The sequence below is a fragment of the Carya illinoinensis genome, chromosome 3 (assembly GCF_018687715.1).
Source record: "Carya illinoinensis cultivar Pawnee chromosome 3, C.illinoinensisPawnee_v1, whole genome shotgun sequence".
NCBI lineage: Eukaryota > Viridiplantae > Streptophyta > Magnoliopsida > Fagales > Juglandaceae > Carya > Carya illinoinensis.
This window is the reverse complement of record NC_056754.1, coordinates 26,350,103-26,369,868: the sequence shown is the minus strand read 5'-3', so window position 1 is coordinate 26,369,868 and position 19,766 is coordinate 26,350,103. Positions and strand designations below refer to the sequence as shown.

The following is a 19,766-nucleotide window of genomic DNA, read 5'->3' as shown; positions in this document are numbered from 1 at the left end:
AATCCAACTTGAAAGCCATGAATTCACTCCTCCAATTCAACAGAGTTTATAGTATGCAAAATCTCATACGCATGTAACTAGAAATATTGTCTCGCCAGTCTTCCATAGGTCAAAAACTTGTTCAATGTGTAAACATTGGTAATTTTATTAAATGAAAATTACGATTTTAATAACCTTTGCATAATTTGAGCCATTATCGATTTCCAAATTTAATTGACCACCTTTTATTTCTTTATCATTTTCTGTTTTTGTTGCAAAAAATCTCCCAAACTAGTTTGCTTGACCTGAGAGAAACCGAGAGCTTGTTTTATAGTATGCCAAAGTAATTCTGACCATCAAGTGTAATAACTTATAGACTTTTAACCTTTTTAACAATTCAAAACCTTTATGAGTCCATTGATTACAAAAAAAAAGGTAAATTGAGTTGAGATAACCAACTGGATGTGTAATACAAAATTTAGAGACTGCTAGTTTTAAATGAAAACTATTATCTTAATTGGATATACTCATTTTCATTTAATAACTACAACTTTTACGTGTGTTTATATATATATATATATTATATCATATATATCATGTAAATTAAAACAAGACATGATAATTGTGTAGTGGGCCATGATTAAATAGGAGCAAAGCTTTCTGCTTCAAAAATTATACATTGTAGTAGATTAAATGTTGTACACCTTCAAAGACATTTTGTCCAACATACAATGACCATATCCAACCTCCTATGGTCACACCTGGAAACCACGGTTGCGTCCAACTATTTTACCCGTAGGTAAAAGGAAAAAGAGAAAGAAAAAGAAAATCGAATGACAATACCCTGCAAGATGCATCAATATGCAAGCATGTTTAGGCTGTCTCGCTAAATAGTTCAGTTCTGCATTTGCAACTAATAAAGCACACCCAATTAAGCAAAACAAGGTGGGTTCAGGTTTCCAACATGCACTAACTTAATCCAAGAAGTTTTGGATCATCATAAGGTTGATTCAATTTACATTATTTTTTCTTCTATTTTATCTTTCATTATTGTTATTATTATTTTCAAGATAGATAGGTACATCAGGTTTTGAGTGACACTTCTGCAAGTCTTACCAGTTTCCAGCATGCACTTCATAACCCAGCCGACACGCAGCTCTAAGAGGATAGGGATAATATATCGTCTTTTATGGTTGTTTGATGGAAACTATATTAACATCGATCACTCCTGCTGTGGATCAGCTTCTATTTCGTTTGCTAACTCTCGAGTCAACGCCTCCGCCCGATCATCTTGTCCACCTGCAAAGCTGTAGACCCGAAATGCAAGCTGAAAAGCCATCCAGAGCATCTTTGTGTGCGCCTTCGAACCGTCTTCGGCTTTAGGCCCAGTTTCTGCATTGGCAGCTGACTTTGCGTCTCTCCGTTCCTAAAGCAAAAGGCCAAGTAATTAAAACACTGTATTCGGACTGGACTTTTGTATAAGCTTATAGATTGGTGAGATACTGAGTTTATAGTGAGTTCAGTAATTTACCTTAAGTGCCAACTCCATGCAGCTTGAAGAAACATCTACCATAGTTTCTTTAATACGCACCAAAATATTGAAGTCGAAATGAATATTGTGGCTCTGCAGTCTCTTAGAATCTTCATCTTTGGTTCTTTCTAATGCATCCACTTCTCCCTTGATCTGTTTGCATTTAAATTGCTAAGTGAGTTCTGAAATTTTGGTCTTTAGACTCCCCCATCCATAAGAGCTAAAAGTTTACCTTGTTGAAGTAGGAATCAACCTTGTCAAGGAGCTGCCCCAATGGAGGGGTTACTTTCCAATTCTCCAGTGAAGTAGATATTCCTTCCAATTTTAAATACAGTGCTGCAGCAGTTCTTAATGATTCGAGCTTCTTTGTGGGAAAGCCTTCAAACCTTGCCAGCACCTGCATTCAAGTTATGTAAGTAGTTTCAAGTAGCCATGATTGGACAGGTTTAATAAATCGAAACATGGGAAAAGAGGGTGAAAAAACCTGGGTCTCATCAGTCAATTGCTCCAAATGCAGCTCCACGTGCTTGTGAAATTTGATAAGCTCAGCCATGTCCTTTGTTTGAAAGGAATCAATGGAAGTTTTAATATCCATGATTGATTTTGCATGCTTCTGAACATCTTCTTCAATTTGCTGGAAATATGCTGATCTAACAAAACAAAGTTGGAAATTAGTGTCAGGAAATTAGATGAATGATTGAGTTCTAATACGATTGGTGATTTAATTGTTAAGAGGTTGTCGAAAGAAAAAGACCTTTTCGTCATCTCAGCTAGTGCATCGGCCATTCCCTGTTGGCCCCTCACAGAAGCTCCAATCTGAGTTCTACTTCCCCTTCGAACTTTGTCATTTAAACCAGAGCCTTCAACCTTTCCTTTCAGGATTCGATACATGTTGCCCATATGGGTTGATCTCTTCAGTTTGGTAGTTGCCTTCTTTGGGCGTAGAGCCTTTGCCACACCAAGTGGAGGTGGAGGTGGTGGTGCAGCTCCCTTTGTCAGTGGCATGGGAGGAGATGGCATCAGTGCTGATCCTATAGAAGCCTGAATGGGTGGTATTGGTGGCGTAGTGGACAGTGGGGGTGGAGGTGGGGGTGGTACTGCTGCTGAGCCACGTGCTACAGGCATCGTATTTGAACTTAAATTTGGGATCTTTGGTGAAATGATTGTGGCTTTAGAATCATTAGGCCTCTCAGGACTTGCAATATCTGGTGATTCTTCAGCAACTTCTTGCATTATTTCATTTTGTCCTCCAGCAACCTTGTATTTCCCTGTTGTTTGGCTGGAGCCTTGAGATGATAAATTAGGTGACATGTTGAATGACAGGCATTTCATGTCTGTGGGCATCAAGTTCCCAACTGCCTGAAGTCTGAGAGGCAAAAGAAGAGATTGGGAAGGGAAAAGATCGGCAAAGTCCCCAGGTCTCATAGCGAATGTCAGCTCAAGAGGGACTGGAGTTGGAGTATTCGGGGAAGGGCAGAGGGTTTTGCTGTCTGAATAGGATCTGCTTAGAACCTCCCCAATAGTGGAGCCTTGTAACCCTCCCCCATTGCGCCCTTCTTCTTCCATCACATCAAACATTTCTTTTGCTATGTTAGTCATGTAATCAAGCTTTGCTTGTACACATCGACCTTCAATGCAACAAATTGATCAGTTTTTTCAATATGATAGTTCAGTGTTTTCTGATGATTTCACAGAAACAAGGGTTCCCTACCGAGTTGCTCCAAACTGATGTTCTCCATGTTGTCCTCTACCTTAACTCCAGAATAATTTATCCACTTGTGGTTCTTTGCCCATGAATCTCCAATGGATTTCAATGCATTGTGTAGGTGGGCCAATTCCTAAGTAAACATGCCTGAGTTATTTAGAGATCTATATATGCAATCAGTTCTAATAATTAAATAACCATCTTTCCTCATTTCTTTTTGGTATGTGAACCTGATTCATTGAAGTTCCTTTCATTTCTGAGTTCAGATTTCCCGGAACAATATTAGGGTACAGATTATGGAGATCCTCTACAGTTCCAATCACCAACTGCCAGAAGAAATAAAACAGGATAAAGAAATGAAATGCAATTTCAAATGTACCACTTTTGCGTTACTTGGTTATCAAATAGATGAATACCTCATGGATGGGGCCCAAACCATCACAAGGAGGAAGGTCAATGACATCTCTAAAGGTTAGTATCTTCTTGCGAAGCTCTATCATCTGCACAAAATTTCCTCCCCAACCATTTGAGTTGTCTATCATCATCCCTGCCACCACATCCTTTGGAATCTTGGATACATCTGGGCTTCTTGGCTGCAGGAACAATTCTTTTCTTTGATCAGAAATGCTAATTTGTACTGAAGTATATGTGAATGCATTGCTTGTTATGTGGCTCTGACAATTTAGTTTCAGTGACAAATTTCCTTACTTCCTTGTAAGCTATTAGTCAGTTTTGGGAAGAAATGTTACTTAATCAGTAGCGTAGTGATTGTAAGATCCCTCTTTTATAGCCAAAGATTGTGTGATCTTGGAAAACAAAGTGATTCTAGATACTTGACTAATTTCTTGTGAAACAACCACCTGTCTTAAATGCTTAACATTCCCCTTACATGTGGACTAGACTCATCTTCAATAAATAGGCTGAACAAGTGGAATATTTCATTGAATAAGATAGAGTGTAGAGTTGAGATTCAAATTCAAAACTTCTGGTTGGATACCATGTGAAACTACTCATTGTTCCAAAAACTTAATGTCGATAGGGAGATGTGGATTTAATTATTTATTATAAATCTTTAACATTTCCCGACCCTACCCAAGAAAGCATGTAATGGTTTAGTTTGCATCTCCAATAAACAAGTCGAAAACAGGTACATGCTGGTGGTAAGATATGTTTCGGCCATCTACAATGATCATGGAATGAAGCATATTCTGACGTGCTCAAGTACATCTCTTCCCATTGTCTTCGCAGAAAAAGGATTTTTCGCTGAAGGAGGGAGGCTTTAGGTATTTCGTACGGAATGACTAAGATGTTTGAACTTTTCAATAGTAATGTTATTCATGACACCACCACCTCAGTTGCATTCCACTATAAATGATGTGTCGTATTTATCATCATTGAATGATAAAGAAGTATACAATAAATTATCATTTAATAGTGGTAAATGTGCTACATCTTATTTAGTGGGATATAAGTGAAATGATTATATGATGTATAGAATTTTCTTTAGAAAACTAATACACACATATATGGGATGGAAAAATTATTCGTGTCGGGCTTGATTCTTATAGCATTTGCTTTAAAAAACGCCTGTTTTCGCTGGATTTGTACGATTTGTATTAGTACTGTTACCAATTATGGACGTAGGAGAACTCATATATTCTGTTATATAACCATTACTCATCCTTACCAGGGAACTGCTTGCATTGCAATGGGAGAAAAATGGCGCCTGAGCGTAGAATCCAGTCGCCATCTTGATCAACTCCTGCTATTCTTTTTTCGTTGCAGAGGACGATGTTGAATATTTGAATAACCCAACATTTAACACCTAGGTAGCCTCCAAGAATCAGGAACACAGATGACCAATTGAACTAAGCTTGGATCAACAACAAAGGAAGGCAAAATTGAAATGGCTAGTTAAGATTGATGATCAACAGGCTAGGTGCACCTAGATACTCGGCTTGTATTTTTGAAATAAGCCAAAAGAAGAGGTAAAAATCCCAAGAAACATTATTGAAATGCAGAGGTCCAAGAGAGGAAATAGGATCTGCCCCTCCGCCGCCTCCACCTCCTTCCTTTTAAGTGACAAATCGTGTAGGTGTGCCGGTTGCCCGGCTAGCCGGTCAGCTTCTTGGTGCCTCATGGTCGACCTAATATAGCTAATGCATTTCTCCTACAAGTTAGGAATTGAAGGTTGAGAGATTGCCACTTGTGTAAATAACTAGCTCTAAATAAACACTAATGACAGCAATTCCACAAACCCCTTCCACCCCTATCCCTTTGTATTTGGTTGTGCGTACTAATAAAAATTGCCTCTTTTAGATCCTCCATTTCTTTCCACGCCAAAACTTACAAATTGATTCTTATTTAAAATGTACCCTACTTATTGTTGGGATAAATATATCAGGCCTGGCCTGAGACGTATCAAGCCCAATCCATGATAAAGATTGGTGCCCAATCCATGATAAAGGTGTGATCATGAAGCTAAAGCAAGATTTGAGAAAGGAAAGCAAGTCAAGTGAGTGACGTAAATATGATTTTCTCATCTACCATTGGGAGGGCGAAAATAAAAGGGACATGATCGGATGAAAGAGGAGAGAGTGCGGCGACCTTAGGCAAGCATCGTCTTCAACCTCATTAGGTGAGAAGCCATTCTTTTCACCTTGTTTAAGCTAAAGGGTCACGATTCACGAATTCCCATTATATTGTAAGCTACAAGAGACAATGAGAAACTATAAAATGCTCCCATTATAGTGGATCATAATAGATTTGGCTTCCAAATGATCTGTAGAAGTAGGCTCTATGTTGAATCACATAAATTTGTTTCATTGATCTCTACTTACATTTACAGTATTCCTTTTCTATTTATTGCTATAGATGTAGGTACAGGTACCGTACTGACTCCTGAAACAGCATCGTGGGCTTCAAAAGACGCTGATTAAGAGATGTGTCACCATTGTGGGCTGGGAACGACTCATTCTCTCATTCTGGCCTATTGAAAATTTTATGTCTCAACAATTGGCGCTATCTGTTGGATCGTCTAATCCTCTACACCAGAAGAGGAAGAATGATGATTTTTCAACTTACGAAATCATCTCCGAATGAGAAGATAAATTTACTTTCAGACAAAAGTTCTCAACTTTCCATCTCTTATTTTTATTAATACTGCTGCTGGAAAAACAAAAGAGGTGCAAACCCAATACCCAGGAGTGCACTATGCACTTAAAGTACGCCCCCAACTGCGGACAACATGCACATTGCATGATAGGTGGATGCTAAGCGTGAACTGTGCACGTAAAGAACGTCCCAAATGTGTATGGCCTGCACAATGCATGACAGGTGCATGTAATCGTGCACCCAGGAGGCTTGCGATGACAGGAGTTCACTATCGCCATCACCAGTGTCTCTATTTGTTGTCAGGCAGACTCGATGGAGGTCTTTCCACCCAAAACCACATAGTATGACGTCCAGAGGCCCATGGAGCCTAGCTTAGCCCAACCGTGAGCCTGAAGAGGGTAGCAGCGGCCATCACATAGACTACCGACTCTTTCTATCATTGCCAAAGTAGTCCCCAACCACGGAGTTTGTGCACATCGTGCAACGGGTGCACACTGTCATGTACCCAAAGGAACCTTTTCCCGTGATGTCTATGAGCTAGTGGGGCCATCACCAGCCACCACCAGAACCATTGACGATTTCTGTTGCTAACGAGGTGTTTCTAGGCCACAGATTAATGGGTCGCAGTGAGTAAGACACCATTCCGTTCCTCAGCCATGAGCTCCATGACCACAGTATTTTCCTCGACCCGTGAGGCTTTCCTCTGCCTGTGTGGCTTCTTTGTCAACCCCACCATCGTCTATTCCTTAGTCCCTCCCTATGCAGCACATGCAAAGGTCAAAGGGTGCCCGTCACCATGCACCCAACAACAACAGTAAGCAAGCTCCCTTGCTTGCCCACGATATCCTATGACCAACATAGCGAGCAATCACACTTGCCCTCTCAAAGTATGATCTTGCCGGTTTTTTCTAGACGCCCGTTTATGTCAGTTGGACTTCATCTCATGTGAAGGAGATGGCATTAGCTACACCATGTTTCAACGTGAGTCTCACGGTTATCGCGAGAAGTGTCCATTGTGCATACATGTGTCCCCCCCCCCCCCCCCCCCCCCCCCCCCCCCCCTCTTAACGTCTATAGCACACTTAGGCATCAAGATACCGTGGGGAGCAACAGACCAATGCCTCATTTCGAGCATTTCTCCACCACTGTAGATCCTTGCTCGCCATGAGAGTTTAGCCCATCCACATGCAACCTTCCCATGGATAGCCCTTACTCTTCACAGCTACACAAGCAATGTAGCCACCAAATGCACAATTGGAAGCAGTTGACAAACAAACCCATTTTGTCCCATGAAGAGTGCACCACCACTTGAAAAGTTGTTGCCTCCAAAGTCAAAGCAAAAAAAAAAAAAAGGATATGATGATAAACAAGCAACAAACTTCCATCAGCCTCCCTTCTACGCACACCAAAGACAAAAATTCAAAAATGGAGCCACTTGACTGAGAGTTGTACCAGCCTCCAAGAAAGTGAACAAACAATTATTATTTAGAAATGGACAATCTCCATTGCTACATAAATGCTCAAAGACAAACAACTTTCCCATGCAAAAATCATTTAGTAGCAAACAATCTCATTTGGGAAAAATTGAAAGTACCAGCTAATTGCTTCGGTTTATGTCTCTTAAACTCTCCATTTGAATAATATATTTACTAAAAAATTTGATTTGAGGCTCTCCCCACAAAATTCTTTGAGGTTCCATAAAAACTCCTATAGCTACACATCTTGAGCCAACACTTTCGTGATTAGAATTTTTATATGACTGATCGGTCTAGTAATAATTAGTGTGCTTATACACTAATTTGTAGGTAGTAAAACTCTTTAGGTCTGGCTTGTTTTGACAAACCATATCATCTTATCTCATTGCTATAATTTTCTCAAATTTCCACATTGCATCAATACTCTAGCCACACTTTCACTTCAAAGAAAGTCTCACTTTCTGGCCATGATCTCTTATTATCATTGACTAAACATATTCGCATTCCTGGTAGCGTAAAACATATGAGCTCTGCATTCCTCTATTGCTGAGAGGAAGTTTGTAGAGCTGTGAACCTCTTCACAGATTGGGTGATATCTGATCTTTTTCCCTTTCTCTGTTTATTTTTCATTTTCTTTTATTTTCTGTCCTTGTTTGTATGATTGGTTAGACTAGAGACCACACATCTCGGCTGGTTAGGATAGAATCATTCACATCTTTAAACTATGCATCCCTTTCCCTTGAATCATCATCTGACACTCATAGCATCATGGCTGAAAATGTGCATTATGATAGAAAAATGGTAAATCAAAACATGATAATTAGGGAGTATCTTTAGCCTATTAGGACTAGCACACCCTCTTGCATAATTTTGACTCTTAATGCAAATGTTTTTTAACTTCAAACCTAGAATGATACCGTTAATACCTCATTTTCATGGCATGGAGTCTAAAAATCCCTATTTACATATAAAAGAGTTTGAGGAAGTTTGTTCAACTCTTGTGGATCAAACCTGCACTGAAGGAGTGGTGTTGGGCCTAAACTCTGACTCAAATTAATGAATCAAAAATTTAGTGCAGTTTTACCTGCAAGTATACAGGTGTTATAGTATCTTACAGGATCGAATCCACAGGGATTGACTTTTGTGATAAAGGAAACAAATTCAGACAATGAAACGAAATTACTAAAAGAAACGTACAATCGAATATAAAGATATGGAGAAAGACTAAGGTTTCGAGGATCCGTTTAATAATTTATGATATTGTTTCCGATCGATTTACTTCAATTAAACTAGAATAATGATTCCGTTTAATTGGAAGATTTAGCATTTAAGATCAAGAAAAATAGTCGCTTATGATTGAGTGTGAACGATTGATGATTAAAACATTTACAAATCTATTTGAATACCACAGGGATTCCTCAAGCATTCACTGTATTCGGAAATCACAATGAATCAAAACGAGTATATAGATAATCAAAATATCCAATAATAAAATATTTCAATCGATCAAGCTCGTAGAATAAATTTTACGTGGATCCGGAAACAATATTTAAATCATTAAATTTCACCTCTAACCTTAGTACGAAAATTTAGCTAACCATTTTCATCACAAGTGCTATAAAAATTAAGTAAACATTATCCATGATAATATTAAAATAAAACTCAAGCTAAAATGAAAACAACTTAGATCATAAAACAGGAAATTGAATTAAAAAAAACTCCCCTAAAAACCGATCCGTTTCACAGCTCTTCTTTCCGTCCAAGCTAGTCCGTTTGTTTCCCATATGAAAAACCGTCCGAACATATATAATCCTTCACATAAACACTTCCTTTACGTAAGAAAAAAAAAACTCCAGGTCTGCATCTCCTCTCACCAGCCAGAACCCACTTCCTTCACGTCCAAACCAGCCCTGAAAGATGACAAGAAATAGCATACAGTACATCCAACAGAAGGTTCCCGTAATTGCTGAAAAACTGCCAGACGAAGTCCCCGCCGTGAAGCTCTTTTTCCTCTTGTTTTTACGTAAAACACCCAGATTTTCTTTCCGTTCAAGTCTCTGCTGCTCTTCTGTCCCAGTATGAGCCTCCAAAATAATTCCCAGGTGAAGTGTTCCCTGGTCTCAGCCCATCTGAAAGCTTTTCCTCTCTCACTCGAAAGCCTATGTTTCTTTGCTCTGAAAACAGAGTTGAAAATTCAACCCGTGGCTCCTCCTCTCCGAACGTTTCAGTCCGTCTCAGCCCAGCTTTCTCTCCTCTCTTTTTATTCTCCTTCCAGCTCCCTCCTCTTGAAGTTCATCTCACTGAACGTAAAAAAAAAAAACACCTGCTTCTCCCTAACGTCAACTCTCTCACTCTCTGTCCGTTCCAGCGTCAAAAACACCCACAAGCCTCTAATTTTTTTTTTTTTGGCTCTACGTCTCACTCTCTCTTTGTTTCACCTAGTTCATTTTCGCTCCCAAAACCATAGTATCTCTCTCCGTCTCCTCTCTGCTGGCTTGCTCTCCAAACCGAACTCAAAGTTCAACCTGCAAAAAGGAAACAAACAAACTGCACAATATATCCAAAAACAATTCTATGTTAGCCCCTTCTTCCGAGCTCCTCCTCCTTTTCTTTCGGCTTTCTTTTTTTTTCTTTGTTTGATTTCTGTTCGAAGCTCCCCCTGCTCTCCGCAGTTCTCTATATTTTTTCTCTTTTTTTTTTTTTTTTTTTTTTTTTTTTTTTTTTTTTTTTCTGTAAGCTTCCTCCAACGTAAACTCCTTCCGCCAACCTCCTTATCAGCAAGGAAAATAATCTTTAAAAAACTGAACTCCAAACGTCTACGTCTCTCTCATAAAAGCTTTTCAACCTTTTCAACCCACCAACCCACCGAAAATTCAAACTGGAAAAGCTCCCATCTAAACCTTACGTTCACACTCCACTTTTTACAGCTAGCCGCCTCCTGGAAAAGCTTTTCTTTCCGTATACGTCCAACTCCATTTCCTTCCGTCCTTCACTTCTTTTTATAGCAAAAATAAATAGCCGAACAACCCCATTCACATTCAATCGGTTTCTTGCATTCACATTTTCTCTTTCTAATTTTGCACCCACCGGTTGCCTTTCTTCACTTCCCTTCAATCACGGCACCTCTCTTTCTTTACACACCAACCAACTAATATTCAACTCATGCACCGATTCTTCAATTTAATCAAGCACCTCTTTTCTCTCATCACTCCTACACATCTCCCTTGATTGAAAAATTAAACACGGCACTTCTCTACTCACCCACTCTCCTATCTCTTCTCTCCGTCCACTTTAGCTGCACCAACCTTCTTTCTTTTTTTATTTTTTTATTTTTTTAGCCCACATGCCTTCATGTTTCAGCTCCCTTTTTAGACTTTAATGTTGCACCTCCAAAAATTCTCAAGCCTCCATGAGTTTCGTTCAACCATGAAGATCACATGCATCTTGAATAATCAAAGGAAGAAAATAACCACTGATTCTTTATTTTGTGTCTTCTTTTTCAACTGCCAAGTCCTTCCTTCCTCTCAACTAGTATGCATTTTTTATCAAAAGTTCTAACCGGATCTCATTTGAATTTTATTTAAACTGAAAATAAGAAGAAAGAAATAACACTCAAAAATAAATTATCAAAAACAGACTATATATGTGAGGAAATATTGTCCTATTAAATCATAGTTATAAAATTAAGCATAAACATGATATCAATCAATTAAAAATCACAACTCGTATTTATGCTTATTAACTATTTTTCCATCTAAAACCAATAATAGTGTCATGAAAAATTTAAAATACATTGGTTTTAAATAGCTTAAACATACGATATTTCAGCTCAATCAAGTGGTTAAATTGAAATTGTTTCTTTTTTCTTTAAATGATCAAGCTAAAATGTGGTTGAACTCTTTAAAGCCTAAAACTATAGGATCTTGGCAAGAAATGCAAACCGAGTTCCTGAAAACATTTTCTCCTATGCAGAGAACTAATGTCTTAAATAGACAGATCATGAATTTTGCTCAAAACAATGTTGAAACATTTTATCAGTGTTGGGAGAGATTCAAGACTTGTTGAATGCATGCCCTCACCATGGCTATGAAAATTGGCGCATTATTATTTTTTTCTATGAAGGTTTGCAATAAAAAATTAGACAATTTGTGGAGACCATGTGTAATGGATTTTTTTTTTTTAATCAAAGAACTTAAGGAAGCTTTTGAGTATTTTGATTATCTAGCTGCAAATGCACATTCATGGAATACATCTAATGTTTATGATAGGTCTGAAAGTTCAAGGACAGTTTCAGGGGGTGGGAGATATAATTTGAGGGAAGTAGATGATTTGAATGCTATGTTAGTTATGATTTCTAAGAAGTTAGAAACCATATAACTGAAAAAAGTGAATGAGGTACAAGCTGCACCTCAGATTACTATGAGCTGTAATATTTGTGAGAACCAAGGGTATTCAACTAATGATTGCCCAACCATTCCAGCCTTTAAAGAAGTTCTTTTGGATCGATCTAATGTTGTTAATATGGCTGCTAAAATTTTTTCAAGTCATTATTCCAACACCTACAATTTGGGATGGAGAAATCATCCTAATTTCAACTAGAGAGGTGAACAAGCTGTTGTACCTATACCCAACATGGCTGGTCCTTCTCAATTTGCACCCTACATAGCACTAGGAGGGTTAGGACCAACTCAATATGCCAACCACACAGTTCTAGCCTAGAAAAAGAACCTTGAGGACACTGTCCAGCAGCTGGCTACCAATTTTCAGCAATTTATGCAAGGTTGCCATCAATAGACAAAATTCACAAGTCATCACTGATATCTGAAGTTCAATCACAAGGTTGACCATAACCTTGACTGCTCAAGAGAAGAGGAACTTCCTTGCCCAATCTTAGCCTAATCCACAAGGCCAAAACTAGCAAATTCAAATTGTGGCTGGACATTCCAATGCCTAGCAAGTCAAGGCTATTATAACCTTAAGAAGTGGTAAGGTGGTTGACATTCCAGCTCAAGCGGCAGAAAAGAATGATAATACTTCTAAACCACCTTCTGAAAATGAGGCACAAGACCCCTGAGAATCTGAAAATGTTTCAAGCACTACACTCGCACCTTTTCCTCAAAGGCTAGCCCCTTTGCACAAAGACAAACATCAAGTTGAAATTCTTGAGAATTTTAAGCATGTTAGGATTATTATACTCCTAGTAGATGCTAGTCAACAAGTTCCTACATATGCTAAATTCTTAAAGGATGTCTGCACCGTAAATAAATAAATAAATAAATAAAAGTGCAAAAGAAAGATTTTCTTATTGAGCAGGTTAGTGCCATTATCCAAATCAACACCCCTTCCAAACAGAAAGACCCAGGATCCTCTACCATAGCTTGCATGATAGGGATTTAAATAATAGGCCAAGCTTTGTTAGACTTAGGTTCAAGTGTGAACTTATTGCCCTATAATGTTTATGTTCAACTTGGATCGGGTGAGTTGAAATCTACTTCTATCACATTGCAACTGACCGATAGGTCTATTAAGATTCCTAGAGGTGTTGTGAAAGATGTTTTAGTTTAAGTAGACAACTCTACTATCTATTAGACTTTGTGATACTAGATATGCAATCGACTACTCATTCTACCTTCCAAGCACCCATTATCTTAGGAAGACCTTTCTTAGCCACCTCTAATGCTCTCATAAACTGTAGAAGTGGATTTTTGGAAATATGATTTTAGAGCTAAAGATTTTCAATATTTGCAAGCAGCCGCAAGAAGTTGAGGAAGTTCATGAAGTGAATTTGCTGGAAAATTCCATTGATAAAAATTCTGCACCTCACTTTCAATTTACTGATTCTTTAGAGGAATTGGAAGAAGATTTGAAAATATTTGATAATGTTTATGACTCATTTCTTGTTTTCTCAATAAGTTAGCAAGTTACATCACCATGAAGGCCAATATTTGAGCAACTTCCACCCTTGACAGCAACTCTCAAGCCTTCAAAGGAACAATATCCAACTTTGGACCTCAAACCTCTTCTATTGGAGCTGAAGTATGTTTTCTTAGGACCACAAAGCACCTTCCCAGTGGTGATTTCTTCTCACATGAGTAGTGAACAAAAAGATAAAATGCTAGATGTCCTTATAAAGCATAAAAAGTCTATTAGGTGGACAGTAGTGATATAAAAGGTATAAGTCCTTTAGAGTGTATCCATAGGATTTATTTAGAAGAGGATCCAAAGCCTTCTAAATAAATGCAAAGAAGGTTGAATCCTACAATGAAGGAAGTGGTTAAAAATGAGATGCTGAAATTGTTTGATATGGATATTATTTACCCCATCTCGGATATCAAGTAGGTAAGTCTCATTCAAGTAGTTCCAAAAAAAATTGGACTTACCATTGTTTAAAATGAGCAAAATGAATTGATTCTTATTAAAATTTCTACTGGTTGGCACATGTGTATAGATTATAGGAAGTTAAATATCGCCACTAGAAAAGATCATTTTTCTTTGCCTTTCCTTGATCAGGTCTTAGAAAAAGTTTCTGGCCATGATTTCTATTGTTTTCTTGATGGATTTTATGGTTATTACCAAATAGAAATAACACTTAGGAATCAGGAGAAAACCACTTTCACCTGTCCGTTTGGCATTAATGCATTTAGAAGAATGCATTTTGGACTGTGTAATGCACCAGCTACTTTCCAAAGATGTATGCTTAGTATATTCAGTGACATGATTGGAAATAGTTTAGAAGTATTCATGAATGATTTTTGAGTATTTGGTAGTTATTTTGATGCATGTTCGACTAACTTACATTCTATTTTAGCCAGGTGTGAAGAGAAGCATTTGCTTCTCAACTAGAAAAAGTGTTACTTCATGGTTCGACAAGGCATAATTCTTGGTCACATAGTCTCATCCCGAGATATTGAGGTTGATAAAGTTGAGATTGAGCTTATCTCCAAGCTTCCTATACCAAAAATAGTAAAGGAAATCATTTCATTTATTGGGCATGTTAGGTTCTATAGAAGGTTCATTCAAAATTTTAATTAGTTCTATCTCTAAACCCTTGTATGAGTTACTTATGCATGATGTTGTTTTTGAACGGACCCCTTCTTGTCAATATGCTTTTGATAACCTGAAAATCGTGCTTACCACAGTCCCTATCATGCAACCCTCTGTTTGATCTATTCCCTTTGAGATAATGTGTGATGCTAGCAATGTAGCCATAGGAGCTATACTTGGATAGCATAAAAATAAGTTCCCACGTGTCATTTCTTATATAAGCAGAACTCTAAATGGAGCCCAAAGAAATTATTCTACCATAGAAAAAGAATTGCTTGCTGTTGTTTTTGCATTAGACAAGTTTCAACTTATATTCTTAGTTCTTGTGTGGTTATTTTTATTGACCATGCAACGTTAAAGTATCTATTGTCGAAGAAAGATGCTAAACCATGACTGATCCGATGGATTCTTCTTCTTCAAGAATTCGACCTTATAATCAAAGAAAAAAACGGTGCTGAAAACGTAGTTGCCAACCACTTGTCTTGGCTTACATTTGCTGAAAATGAGCACACCATCCCTATCCTTGACTCTTTTCCTGATGAGCAGTTATTGTTAGTTGAAAATTTGCCTTGGTTTGTGATATAGTTAATTTCTTGGTGACAGAACAAACCCCACCTCATTGGAGTGCTCAAGACCTAAAAAAGTTCATGCATGAGGTGAGATCGTTCTTCTATGATGATCCTTATTTGTTAAAATATTGTTATGATCAAATCATTAGAAAATGTGTGCCTAACCATGAAATACAAGTTGTTCTTACTTTTTGCCATGGTGAGTCGTGTGTGGGTGGTCATTTTTCTGCCCATAAAATAGTTGCAAAAGTTTTACAAAGTAGTTTTTATTGGCCTCATATGCTTAAAAATGCATATAGTTTATGAAAGACTTGTGAGTCATGTAAAAAATTAGTTGTTGTCACTAAAAAGAACATAATGCCTTTACAACCCATTTTAATCATTAAGATTTTTTATTGTTGGGTAATCGATTTTGCGGGGCCATTTCCTTCTTCTTTTGGTTATTTGTACATCCTAGTGGATGTTGATTACATTTCTGAATGGGTTAAAGCCATACCATGTAAAACAATGACCATAGGATAGTGCTTAAATTTTTGAATGAAAATGTTTTTGCTAGATTTGGTAAGCCTAATGCTATCATAAGTGATAATGGCACACATTTTTGCAATAAGCTTGTTTTTGCCCTTTTGCATAAGTATGGCATTCACCATAGACTTTTTACCCCGTATCACCCTCAGATGAATAGCCAAGTTGAATTTGCTAATAGAGAATTTAAGACCATTTCGAAAAAAACTATGAGTCCTAACCGAAGGGATTGGTCTTTGAAATTAACCGATGTATTATGAGCATATAGGACTGCATATAAAACTGTTTTGGGTATGTCTCATTATCGGTTAATCTATAGTAAGGCTTGTCACCTCCCCATTGAGCTTGAACACCGTGCATTTTGGGCAATCAAAAAGTTTAATTTGGATCTTGGTCAGGCTGGATCTTTGAGGAAATTACATCTTTTTGAATTAGAGGAACTTAGGAGGGATGCTTACGATAACTCTAAGTTGTCCAATGAACGTATGAAGTCTTTCCATGATAAGCATATTCAAAGAAAATCTTTTAAACCTAATCAACCCGTTTTGCTTTACAATTCTAGACTTTATTTATTTCCTAGCAAGTTAAGATCTTGATTGGAGTGGCCCCTATTTGATCAAAATAGTCTTCCCTCATGGTGCTATTGAGGTTGTCAATCCTCAAAATGGAAATGCTTTTAAGGTAAATGGCCAAAGACTCAAACCTTTTCTAAAAATTTTTTCACCTGAGGACACCACCATTCCCCTACAAGAACCCATTTCTTCCACTGCTGATTAGCTCATTTCTGTCATATTTTTATTTTTTTTCTTTTATTTTTTGTTTTGTTTTTCTTTGTTGCTTTCATTTCATCTATGTAGGTTTTACATTTTTTTTTTCATTTTTTTTTGTGTTTGACCTTTTAGGTATGGTTTGATAGTAAGATGAGAATTTTGAGATTTAACATTAAATATTAAAATATTATATTTTAATATTATTATTTTTTTGCGATTTGAAAAAGTTAAGAAAAAGTTGAATTATTTATTATATTTTGTATGGGGATTTGGGAAAGTTTTAATGATAAGATGAGAATTTTGATTTTAAGATGAGAATTTTAATCAGCCAAAACAAACCTTACTTTCATGTTCTTTCGAACATCTTAGGTATTCTTTTATCCCTATTCTTTTCCATGCTTTACTTTTATCTCCACCATGCTTTATTCAGTAAGGACATTGCTTATTTTGAGTTAGGGGGTGGAGAGAATCTTTTATTGCCTAGTTCTTGCTGTTGTTGTCGGTATCTAGCTTTTATGAAAAGTTGTTATTTTCAAACTCCTCTATTTTGAGATTAGATAAGTTGTAGTTTTGACTATATTAATTTTCATTGGTTTAGATTTTAGTTCAACATAGGATCACATGAGATTCTTAGCAACTCAAGCATGGGCAATGTATTTCAAAGTTGTGATTACTGATCCTATAGACACAAGCAAATGGTATTGTTGTTTTTGTTGATATCATCATTGTTGTTTTTTCACCCAAGAAGCTAACAAGAACTCTAATGAACCATATCATAATAGCCTAAGAAGGGCAAATGGAAACTCCAAAAAAAAAAAAAAAAAGGAAATGGAGGTGAAATACATGAGAAAAGGGACAGGCCAGAGATCCCACACAAAAAAATAAAATAAAATAAAATAAAAAGAAAAAAAAGAAAAAGAAAAAGAAATAGAAAAAATAAGAAAGAAAGAAAAAAATAAAAAAAGAACAAAAGAAAGAAAGAAAGAAAGAAAGCAAGAAAAAAGAAAAAAAGAAAGAATGAGTGCATTGTTAAATGCTGCCTATCACCAAGGCTTTAAAAGAATAAAAAGACGATGAGTCTAAATAATAAAAAGGCTTTTAAAGTGTGATAGCGTGAAAGCCACCATTGAATTAGAATAAAAACTTACTTATTTTTTCTTAAAGAGCTATTGGTTTGAAATTACTTTGAGGGTTCTTGAAACCAACAATAGTAGCATGTTCACACACTTGATGAACTCAATGATATGTAGCTTTAATACATTCCCCTTGCTTGAAGTTTTGAGAATTTTATAAGATTTTTGTGTTAAGCCATAACTTAAATGCCCTCATTTTAATGTCCAAGATTTCAATATGATTTGATCTTTTGTAGAGATTTTTGAGTTTAGTGACTGTGGAGGGCAGTTGAATCCTACATTCTATGATCGCATTATTTGCTAGTGACTAGCAAAAAGCTAGTTAGATGTATGATAAAGTGTTAGAAATGTATAATTAAATTGCTTAAGTGAGTGATTTATTTCAACCAATAAGAGTTGAATACTTAATTATACATCAAATTCTAGTACTGAATTCCAAATTAATTGGCGTCAATATTTTGCATACCAAAGTTTTATATTTGTCCTTAAAATAAGAAACACTTATACCATGTTTATTGGCTGCATGACATTTTTTTGAAAAGTAAGAAAAGAAAAGAAAAAGTTGCTACCACATATAGACACAAGCACTCAAATAATTGCAATTGTACATGGACATGGAATCATATCAAAAGTTGATATCGCAAAAAAAAAGTTGATACCGACTTTTTGCTTTAGTGCTTGTGTCTTTTAGTGCTTGTGTCTATACGTGGTACCAACTTTTTCTTTTCTTCTTTTACTTTCCAAAAAAATGCCATGCAGCCAATAAGCATAGTAGAAGTATTTATTATTTTAAGGACAAATGGAATTTTTGTGTGTAAAATATTAGAGTCAATTAATTTAGAATTCAGTACTAGAATTTGATGTATAATTAAGTACTTAACTCTTATTTAATAAAATAAATCACTCACTCAAATAATTTAATTATACATTTCTAATAGTTTATCAGTTATCAATAAAAATAAAGAATGAAATAAAAGTAAAGCAAATTATTTTTAATTATTGGTCAACGTGAGTACACATAAACTTTGAGTCGAGTGGTGAGCTTTTCTTTTCTTTTTCTTTATCGTTGGTTTAATTAATCCTGAATATCTTGAATTATGTATTCTATTTTCTTTGATTCTCCTATCCATATTCTTCCAAATTAAATATGTTATTTAGGAATTGATCAGCATGCAATACCAATCATGTCATTAAATCAAAGTAACCCGCAATATTAAATTAGACCCACCGTTTATTTAACACACCATTCTCATATTAAAGATTTTTGTTTAGTCTAGCTCACAATACCCATGTTATATACTTTAAAAAAATCTTAGTTACCCATAACTAAACTTTCACTGATTATTTAGTCTACAAAATACTTCATGCATGTGTTTTTTTTTTTTAAAATTATTTTATTGAACTTTTTACTTTTATATTTTCTTAAAAGATCTCATGTTATTTGATTAACTTTTTTAATTTTTATTTATTATTTTGTTAATTTTTGAAATTTATTGTATTTAGGATCTTCTGTTCCAATTTACTGATCATGTTGTTTATTTTTTCCTAATTTTTACTGTTGGTACTAACCATGCAATTTTTAAGAATTGTTAAATGTTGACTGTATATACATATGACATGTATCCACTTATAATTGGTAATTGCGACATGCAGTTGTATGCCAAATCAGCATTTTTCGTCACAAGACTGGCTAATAGAATCCTAATGAGACCAATTTGAAATTATCAGACCCTAATCCTAACAATGAATTGGAAAGTATGCATGATATTGGGGCACAAGTACTAGAGTTGAACGACTCATGCATAAACTAATTAATACGAATAAAATACAAAATAATAAAGTATTTTTTGAAAATTAAAATAATAAAGTTTATTCGTTTAAGAAATGGATATGATTTTTATTCATCATATGCAAATCCAAT

General features: G+C 36.1%; 1 protein-coding gene and 1 non-coding gene across 3 annotated transcripts; both read right to left on the bottom strand.

Annotated features, from left to right (window-relative positions):
- Nucleotides 1–619: 619 nt before the first annotated feature.
- LOC122303967 (uncharacterized protein At4g04980-like) lies at nucleotides 620–7,338 on the bottom strand. Of its 2 annotated transcripts, XR_006240877.1 has the most exons (10): nucleotides 4,903–7,338; nucleotides 3,632–3,808; nucleotides 3,446–3,541; nucleotides 3,222–3,348; nucleotides 2,265–3,138; nucleotides 1,995–2,160; nucleotides 1,743–1,907; nucleotides 1,511–1,663; nucleotides 1,096–1,405; nucleotides 620–823 (listed from the first exon to the last, which is right to left on the bottom strand). XR_006240877.1 is itself a non-coding variant. In XM_043115971.1 (9 exons), exons 1-9 carry the CDS (start codon nucleotides 4,963–4,965, stop codon nucleotides 1,202–1,204), a joined length of 2,025 nt encoding a protein of 674 aa, XP_042971905.1. In that variant the 5' UTR covers nucleotides 4,966–7,338; the 3' UTR covers nucleotides 620–1,201. The 2 variants fall into 2 exon arrangements, 1 of the variants encoding a protein (XP_042971905.1); XM_043115971.1 differs by having other exon boundaries at nucleotides 620–1,405.
- A 4,446-nt stretch (nucleotides 7,339–11,784) lies between these two features.
- LOC122305906 lies at nucleotides 11,785–11,891 on the bottom strand. The gene has a single exon (XR_006241338.1). It is a non-coding gene; the product is annotated as a small nucleolar RNA R71 (small nucleolar RNA).
- Nucleotides 11,892–19,766: the final 7,875 nt, after the last annotated feature.